Source organism: Giraffa tippelskirchi, chromosome 11 (genome assembly GCF_054371585.1).
Source record: "Giraffa tippelskirchi isolate mGirTip1 chromosome 11, T2T-mGirTip1v1.2.pri, whole genome shotgun sequence".
Taxonomy (NCBI): domain Eukaryota; kingdom Metazoa; phylum Chordata; class Mammalia; order Artiodactyla; family Giraffidae; genus Giraffa; species Giraffa tippelskirchi.
The window spans coordinates 104,788,992-104,798,095 of record NC_137285.1 but is presented as its reverse complement, the minus strand read 5'-3'; the positions used below and the strand labels follow the sequence as shown (position 1 = coordinate 104,798,095).

Genomic DNA, 9,104 nt, shown 5'->3' with positions numbered 1-9,104 from the left:
TCTTAAGAGATGGGTGTTCCAGGCTGGGTGAGGAGTTGGGGCAGGGCTGGGGACCAGCAAAGACCAAGTGCTGCCCTTAAGGGCTGTTGCTATGTGGAAAAACACCCCACTATCTTCCTTTGGAGAAAACCTGGAATATTCCAAGACCAAAAACCTCTCACTGGCTGCTGCCGCGGAGATGGGTTCTAGCTGAAACGGAAACGAGGAGGCGTGGGCGCTGCCTAAGGGGGCCCAGCAGCTGGCTTCCATCCACCATTCCTTAACCCCTCGGTTTTCGCGCAGGCTTCCGAAACCTAGGTCAAAAGAAAGGGTTAAACCGTTAAAAGGGGAGCGGTCTTGGCGGGGCTCTGGGAGGCGGCTAGCGTTCCCTGAGCGATCCCAGCCCGATCTCTAGGGTCCAGAACCCTGCCCTCCCAGACCAGGCCAGCCGGCCAGAGGATGGCGGCCCCCTTTTGCTGCAGAAGTCCCCTCTTTCACATCTATCTCGGACCGCCTCCTCCTCCCTCCACCACCCTTTTTCACTGCCGCTCGGCCTCTGATTGGCCGAGCCCCCGGGCCCTCCCCGCTCCCCCTCTCCCACCCCTGGTGAAAACTGCGGGCGCGGGGTACGGTGCAGCAACTGGAGGCGGCGGCGCGTCTGCGGGCGGCTGCAGCGGCGGAGGACCCGAGGCCAGGTGGGAGCTGGAGCCAGGGCGGGACCCGGGGCGCAGGGATGGATAAGTCTCGGGCGCCCAAGCAAGCCCTCCCGACCCGAGGCTTCGGAAAACGGACCGAGGGCGCCCTGGGAAGGAGCTGCGCAGTGCCTGGAGAGGGGCCTGCTTGCAAGGCAGGGGCGGGAGCCGCGGCGGGAGCCGCGGCGCACCTTTCGCCCGCTGGGAGACGCTTACCTGGGACTGGAGTGCTGGAGGAGAACCGGGAAGAGGGCGGCAAGGACAGGCTTGGATTCTGCTCTCCACCCAGACGTACCCAAACCCAGATCGTAAAAGCGGGGTTGGGGGGCGGTGAGGCGGGGTGAGACTAGGGGAACGGAGGACCGAAAACTGAAGGCAATCTCGGCCCTGCGACCTCGCGGCGGGCTGGGTGCAGGGCATCCAAGTAACGGGAAACCGCAGTGCCGCGGGGCCGGCGGCGGGGCGGGGCGGGGTGGTCGGGAGAAGGACCGGCTGACAGAGGAGGCGAGAACCGGAAAAGGATAAGGGAGGGAGAAGGGGGACCTCAATTGGGAAAGGGGAGGCTTGGAATAGGAAAACGGAATAAGGGTGGGGTTAGTCGAATGCGGACTAGAGCGGGAGGGAGCGCGAAGCTTCTCCGGGTTCTGAGCTGCGGGGACACAAGGCCAGGGAAACGCTAACAGACGGCGCCCCCCCCCCATAACGTCCACCCCACCCTTCCGCTCTGCATCCCCTTCCAGTTCCAGCCCCATTTCTTCCTTTCTAGTTCTAGCCGCCTACCCCCTTCCTCTCTAGATCCCAAGCTCGCCACCCGCCTCTGTAACTCGGTGTCTGCTAATCAAAACCAGATGTTGCCCCCCCTCCTTTCTTCCCCAACAGCACCTCCGGGTCCCTTTCGGCGGGGGTCTGAAAGGGAACTGACTGCAGCGCAGGCGCCCGGGGACCCCAGCCTCGCCCCTCCCTCCCCGCACTGGGCCGAGCGCCGGGGACCTGGATGCGGCTAGCGGCGCGCCCTGCGCACGGGAGCGCTAGCACCTGGGCACAGCCTTCCTGTGGCCTCTCCCTGGCGAGCGCTCCTGCAGAGAGGCTAAGCTACCCGCTCTGTTGCCTCGCCAGGATACTGATTGAGCCCAGGCTGCAAAAAAAGATGGGGCAGACAGCCGAGTCAGAGAGGCTACCAGAAGCCGGACTGGAAAACTGCAGGTCCAGGAACCCCGCCCAGAGAGCTGAACAATAGAAAACGTCTTGGTTCCGATGCAGAGAACACATGCCAATAGGAGACCACTGCCACCTTTCTCACACACAGCCGGAGACACGTTTAGCTGTGTGCCAAGTGGGGCCCACACACACATGACCGACCACCCAACCATCATCCCCAGCCACACAGTCAGTCAAAGATGAACGCTTGTGGATCACTTACTCTTGAACAGTGCTAGATGTTTGTCATTCTCCTTAAGCCCCATCACAACCCGGTGGGTATCTAAAGCCAGGTTCATTCAGCATCTTTCAGGCATCTGTTATATGCCAAGAACTGTTTGGGCATTGGGGAGTTTCTTCAGAACAAGAAATAGGAAGGCCCTGAATGAGAAGGTTTTGTTTCATGGGTAGAGAGTTCTGGTTTTTGCAAGATGAAAAGGTGTTTTGCTGAACTTTTATTTCAGGTTGGAAGGATCCTTAACAAAAGAAGCCACAAATAAATACACAAATAAACAATTTCAATATTTAATAGAGGCTTATTTAACTTAATTTCAATATATAATCATTAAAAGAAAAGAGAAACAGAAACAGTAAAGTAACAGCACATACATCACCAAATTGGGCTGACCAGCATCCAGACTTAAACAGCACTGGGAAGTCCCAAATAACAGCAGTCTGGAGTCCCAGTTGGAAAAATGTCCCAGGCTGTGCATCCACTTAGCGGGTGAGACTTCAAATTGCAGTTTTGGGGGTTCCTGCTTGTAATCCCAGGTGACAGCATCATTTGTTTGCATGCAACAATGCTCTTCTGGTTTTACTTATTTAACCTTTTTACAATGCTGTTTGTTTCACCTTATGAGTCATAGGATTTCATTAGACCCTGGGGGATTGGCCAGACCCTCAGGGGTTCAAGAATTCCAAGACCCGCTCTTTTTTCTTAACTAAAGCATCTCCTGACTAGCTGTGCTTGCAGGAAGGCACAGAATCCGGGCAGTGTCCAGGCAGGTCAGCGGCCTGCTCTCCTGCTTCTGAAGCCTGAACAAGACTTCCTCCATTTTAATTTCCTCAACAAAAGGGTTCTGGAGATTGGCTGCACTACAGTGTGGATGAACTTAACACTTCTGAACGGTACACTTAAAAATGATTAACAGGGACTTCCCTGGTGGTCCAGCAGTTAAGACTCCATGCTGCCTGATGTAGCCAATTTTTTTTTTAATATATAATGGTTAAGATAAATTGTGTTTCTGCAGATTTTATGATAAAAAAAGTAGGAGGTCCCTGCCTTGGAAATGATCAAGTTAAAGTCACTTATTCAAAGCCACCCAGCTAGTAAATGTTCACATACACACACACCACAGAAGGGTGTGTTCTCCCACCCCCTTGCTTTCCCTGACAGGGAAGAGCTGAGTGGCAGTGTCACATTCACTTGAGAGGTGGGAAGGGGAGAGGGCTGTCGAAGGGGCTTGGATGGCCATTATGGGATGTCTCCCAAGGGCCCCCAGCCCTGGCAGTAAGTCTGGGCACACTTGCCCTACCTCCTGGCTGATTCTCATCTTGTTCCACCGCAGATCCAGGACTGAGCTCTCGGCACCATGAACCCTACCATCGGCATCGCCCTCCTGCTGACAGGTATCAGGCAAGGGGTAGGGCTGGGATTCCAAGCTCCCTGGCTGCTTTCTTTTCAGAAAAGCTAGCTTCTTCCTCAAGAACTCAGAACGTGGAGGTGACTGAGGGAGAGAGGGCTTCTTTTATCCCTAAGACAGCTGAGCAACCTAGTTGGTTTTCTGACCACCTGGGACCATTTCTGGAAACACAGTTCACTAAGCCTGCCCCATACTGAGTTGGAATCTGCAAATGCGGACCAAGATGTAGCATCAACTCCCCCAAGATCTCTTGCCCATGGAACACACTGGTGGGACCCCAGGACTAGAACAGAGGGAGATGGGCTGGAGTCTGCAGAAGGGAAGGTACACTGGCCCTCAGGGTCCCCTTGGGCAGGGAGAGGTGCTCGACAGCAGACCCTTGTGCCCTGCCTGGTCAGGCCTTTCTCTGCTGTGAATGTGGGTGGGAGGCCCCCTGCTCTATAGGTCCTTCCCCAACTTGGAGGGGGGCACTGCTGGTGCCAGTCTTACAGGTGGCCCGTGGGCAGAAAGTGACCAGCCTGACAGCCTGCCTGGTGAACCAGAGCCTTCGTCTAGACTGCCATCATGAAAATACCACCACCACACCCATGCAGTATGAGTTCAGCCTGACCCGTGACACAAAGAAGTGGGTGCTTTCTGGCTCCAATGGGGTCACTAGGCCAGAATACAGCTCCCGAACCAAATTCTTCAGCAAGTACAACCTCAAAGTCCTCTACCTGTCCAACTTCACCACCAAGGATGAGGGGGTCTACACGTGTGAACTCCGCCTCTCTGGCCCGAATCCCACCGTCTCCAACAAGGATGTCTCTGTGTTCAGAGGTGAGGCAAGCCCCCAGCAAGATCAAGTAAGCAGGCAGAGGCAAGCTGGGGAGGAACGGGCCGGCTGGGACACGTCTAGGCTGGGCTGCAGAGGAGAGTGGCCCCATAACCTCTCTCCCCTTGTCCCCTACTGCCGCCTGTGCTCAGGGGAATCACTACCCCCAGCATGAAAGGGGGAAGGGCTAAGGGGACAGTCAGACAGGTGGAGTAGTGTGGTGGATGCTTCCCCTATGACTGTGGGCAAATCACTCGGCCTCCCCAAACCTCCTTCTCCCCACCTGGAAAACAGTATGGCTCTAGCTACCTCACCCACAGTTTTCTTGTGATAATATGTGTTCAGGGGCTCAGGAAAAAAAAAAAAAGATGAAAGTGTTAGTCACTCAGTCATGTCCGACTCTTTGTGACCTCATGGACTGTAGCCCACTGGGCTCTGTCCATGAAATTCTCCAGGAAAGAATACTGGAGTGGGTTGCCATTCCCTTCTCCAGGGGATCTTCCCAACCCAGGGATCCAACCTGGGTCTCCTGCGCTGCAGGCAGATTCTTTACCATCTGAGCCACCAGGGAAGCCCTTCAAGGGCTCAGGAACCTGCAAATGGGAAAGATGGTTGGTTCAACCAGGTTGGCCCTGGTTGCAGCCAAGACATCATGGCGCCAGCCTCCCTGAGGGAAAGCACCCTTGCTCTGAGCCTGGCCCCTCTCCATTCCTGCCCTGCCTGTCTGCCCCATTCTCTCGCCACAGATAAACTGGTCAGGTGTGGGGGCATAAGCCTGCTGATCCAGAACACCTCGTGGCTGCTGCTGCTCCTCCTCTCCCTGCCTCTGCTGCAGGCCATGGACTTCATCTCCCTGTGACGGGTCGGGCCCACGGAGGACACAGGAAGCCACAAGGCCCAGTCCAGAGATCCTGCTTCTCTGAGTCAGCTAACCCCCTTCCCCACAACCCCTCACACACCTTGGGGAGAAATGGGGACCCCACCCCTCCTAAGGAATCCCAGTGCTGCATGCCATTCCCTCCCCTCCGCCAATGCCACCTCACACCCCCTCTGCCCGCCACTGGCTACTTGTACTCTTTGTTCCAGAGCTGCTTCCTTCTGGTGTATATTTAGGGCTTATCCTTCCTTTTCTTGGGGAGTTTGTGAACACGGATGCCAGGGTTGGAGACCTGATGGAGAGTGAGGGGATGGGAGGGATGGAAGGATGGAGGGGTATCAGTCCCTGGAGGCCGTCATCCTTGCCCACGGGGACCTGAGGCCTGGGAGAGCCCTGCACGAGGAGTGGGAGGGTGTGTCTGGCCCGAGCAGGCGGGACGGCGCCTGAAGGCCCCAGATGTGGGGGCACCGCCAAGCGTGGCCCACCATGTGAGGGGAACACCAAGCGTCGCCACGAGCACTTTCTGCCACAGAAGAATGCCATCTTCTTACCCTGCCGAGGGGCCGTGGCCCCAGGGTTTGGTCCAGTGATGATGCCAATTGTGCGGGAAGCCGTGCTGATGGGTTGGAGGCAGGTGGAGGGTGCATCACCCTCCCCCAGCACAGAGGAGGCTAAAACTTGGAGCCCAGTGTCTCACTGGCCCAAACAGCAGCTGGGAAGGTGGCAGAGGAGGACAAGCCCCCTCCTGGGCTTATCCCAAGGTCCTGTGAGCTTCCGGAACTCGGACCTGAAGGCAGTCAAGTCAGGTCTGGTGGAGGCCCTGATGGAGACCCACGGAGTTTGGCCCCAGTGTTTCTCCAGGAGGCTCTTCCCCTCTCCTCCAGCAGTGCCTGAGCCTTCTGACAGCCCCCTGCCCCTTAGGCCTGCCTTCTCAGGGACCTCCGGGGGGGCCTGAGGCAGGCCACGGGGTGAGACCCATGAGTGGGACCTGTCTCGAGCAATGGCTTTTCCCAGCACCCAGCTCCCCACCCAGCGGCTCTGCCATGTGTAGTGCCAGCACAGCTTATGGCATCTCGTTGAGGAGAAAGAATACTGTACAATAAAACCAAGCCTCTGGAATCTGCCCTCCTGTGGGTCTCTGCTTTGCCTCTCTCTCCAGGCCTGCCCCCCACCCCACCCCCTCCCTTAGCCAAGAGGTCCAACCCCCTGCCTCCTGTCCCCGCCCACTGCCTCCAGCGGTGGACCACTGCACGCCTGGCTTCTCAGAACCATCCTAACACCACGTTTGCCCAAATACAGGAATATTCCCTCTCTGCAGACTCACCTGCCCACAGCACGCTGTGGGCCAAGCCACATGGCGCTGGTTCCAGGACAGGATAACAAGCACCAAGGTGCGGAGTCTGCCTTCTCAGATGAGGTTGTTCTCAGAAATGCCCCATCAGGTTACATCTGCTACGTGGGAGCTGCTCTCATCCATCAAGGTGTGAGGACAAGCATCTCTTAAGTCCAGCCTGGCCGTAGAGAGCTCTGGGGTGGGGAGACAACACAGGCGCATCCCGGGCTCCCTCCCCTAAAATCACTGAGTAGAATGCCAACAGCGCCCCCTGGCACCAGGGGCTAGAACAGCACCACAGGGTGGCTCTGGGTCCCAGTGGCTGGCAGAGTGACACAGCTCCCAGACATCCTTCCAGGCTTTGCCAAGGGATCTGGGCGAGGAGAGTGGTGACTACCCAGTGGTGACTACCCAGAATCTGACTCTCCATCTGATATTTAGTGCTGGGTAGGATGATTTTTCTGAGCTTTTGCTTAAAGGCCTAGGATCTAAATTCACGCCAGTGACTCCCAAGCCCCTAGTGGCCTGGCTAGAAAAGAGCAAGAGAAGTCCCCAAGGAAAAGACACTGTGTTGCCAACAACAGGGGCCCACCCATCCCCACGTGGGCTGTCAGATATTAAGTACAGGGCACCCAGCCTGGACACAGTCCCTTTTGCTTTGCTTGGTGGTGGTTTCGTCCCTACATCGTGTCCAACTCTTGCAATCCCATGGACTGTAGCCCGCCAGCCTCCTCCATCCATGGGATTCCCCAGGCAAGAATACTGGAGTGGGTTGCCATTTCCTTCTCCAGGGGATCTTCTTGACCCAGGGATCAAACCCAGGTCTCCTGCATTGGCAAGCAGAGTCTTTACCACTGAGCCAAAAAAGAGTCTTTAGCAGGGGAAGGGAATTCAAATGCTACACTCGGGGTAGTAAGAGTTCAAGTTGGAAGGAACTGGGAAGCCAGGCATGCAGCCTTGACTGTGAGAAGCCATGAGACCCTGGCACCTGCGTAAGCCCCCTATGGGGTCTTTGTCACCCTGGCACTGTTCCCCTCAAGAGTTTAGTGCCCCACCCCCCAAGGGTCCGTCTACCGCTGTGGTGCAGAGGGGGAGGAGGAGAGCCCAAGGCTCACAGTGAGTGGGGTTAGCTTCAGAAGATACAGAGGCCATCTGAGGTCCAGGGACTCCCAGAAGGCAGAGACAGAGAAGAGAGGAACAGGCCTGGGCCTGAGAAGGTGCTCAATGACTTAAAAGTCAGAGCTGTCAGGCCTCACAGCACAAGCCGACCCGGAAAGACTGTGGGCTGGGGCTGCGGCGGGCTCTCAGAGGCAGGCCGCCACAGCAGTCAGCTCCTCTCGGGCCAAGTCGGTAGAGCCTGAAGGCGCTGCAACACGTCCACGGTGACTTGGCTAATAACAAAGAGGGGTAGTTAGGGACTTTGGGAAGGTCGTGTACACACTGCTATATTTTAAATGGATAACCAACAAGGACCTGTTGTATGGGACTCTGCTCAGTGTTATGTGGCAGCCTGGATGGGAGGGGGGTTTGGGGGAGAATAGGTACAGGCATATGTATGGCTAAATCTCTTCACTGTTCACCTGAAACTACCTCAACATTGTTAATCGGTTATACCCCAATACAAACTAAAAAGTTTAAAATTTGGGGGAAAAAAAGAGGGCTGGAGCCCACCCTGGTTCCTGCACAGATGCCCAGAACTCACCCCACCAAGCCCCTTCCCACTCCTCCTCACCCCTCCCCACACCCCCCTTGGCCGTCTTGGTCCCTTAGGGCACAGAATGCTTGCTCTGTGGCAGAGTGACACAGAGTGAAACAGAAAGAAGCTCCTCTCCACACCTCCGTCACTGAGACAGAGGAACATCTGAACATCTGGTGTGAGGGTCTTCCCAACACCCAGGGGCTCCCTTGGGAAGGGCAAGGGGATCACCATGGGGAGATGCAGGGACTCTCTGGCCAACCAATTAATGTACCCGCCATCCAGGGGACCCATGACAAGCGTCCTCCAGCCACCTCACCCCCTGCCTACCACCACCACCATGATGTTCCTGTCCTGTGTCTGCAACTCCCATGTTGTGATGAGCAGGTTTGTCTTTACATGTGAAGAAAGCAAGTCCCAGGTTAGGAGTCAACCACTTTCTCATCCACCGTTAAGGAATCTGTGGGGCTGGAGTCCTGAGTTCTGGCAAAGCGTGACAAAGGTCCTCCCTCCTGCTAATCCAGCAAAGATTCAGGACAAAGGTGGGACTGCCTCCTACCCAGGTCTCTCAGGGCCCAAATATGCCCACCGCTCGGGAGGATCGTGTCCTGTGAAGACTCCCAGAAGGATTTCCCTGGTGGCTCAGTGATAAGAGAATCTGCCTGCCAATGCAGGGGACTGGGGTTCAATCCCTGGTCTGGGAAGATTCCGTATGATGAGGGGCAACTAAGCCTGTGCACCACAACTCTTGAGCCTGTGCTCTAGAGCCCTGGAGCTACAACTACTGCAGCCTAGAGCCCGTGTTCTGCAACAAGAGAAGCCACTTCTCTTCACCCATAGCAATTACAGAGTAGCACTTGCTCACCGCAACTA

General features: G+C 56.3%; 1 protein-coding gene across 2 annotated transcripts; it reads left to right on the top strand.

The window, feature by feature from the left end:
• The first annotated feature begins 584 nt into the window (after window positions 1-584).
• On the top strand, window positions 585-6,321 carry THY1 (Thy-1 cell surface antigen). Of its 2 annotated transcripts, XM_081541316.1 has the most exons (5): window positions 585-674; window positions 2,842-2,996; window positions 3,437-3,497; window positions 3,995-4,330; window positions 5,072-6,321. In XM_081541316.1, the coding sequence occupies exons 3-5, from the start codon at window positions 3,461-3,463 to the stop codon at window positions 5,182-5,184; spliced, it is 486 nt and encodes a 161-aa protein (XP_081397442.1). In that variant the 5' UTR covers window positions 585-674; window positions 2,842-2,996; window positions 3,437-3,460; the 3' UTR covers window positions 5,185-6,321. The 2 variants fall into 2 exon arrangements, with proteins under 2 accessions (XP_081397442.1, XP_081397441.1); XM_081541315.1 differs by lacking the exon at window positions 2,842-2,996.
• The last annotated feature ends 2,783 nt before the right edge of the window (window positions 6,322-9,104 follow it).

Coding starts and splice junctions, on each gene's coding strand:
- THY1 (XM_081541315.1), top strand. CDS start 3,461: ATGAACCCTACCATCGGCATCGCCCTCCTGCTGACAG. Junction 3,498..3,994: donor CATCGCCCTCCTGCTGACAG/GTATCAGGCAAG, acceptor TGCTGGTGCCAG/TCTTACAGGTGGCCCGTGGG. Junction 4,331..5,071: donor GGATGTCTCTGTGTTCAGAG/GTGAGGCAAGCC, acceptor CTCTCGCCACAG/ATAAACTGGTCAGGTGTGGG.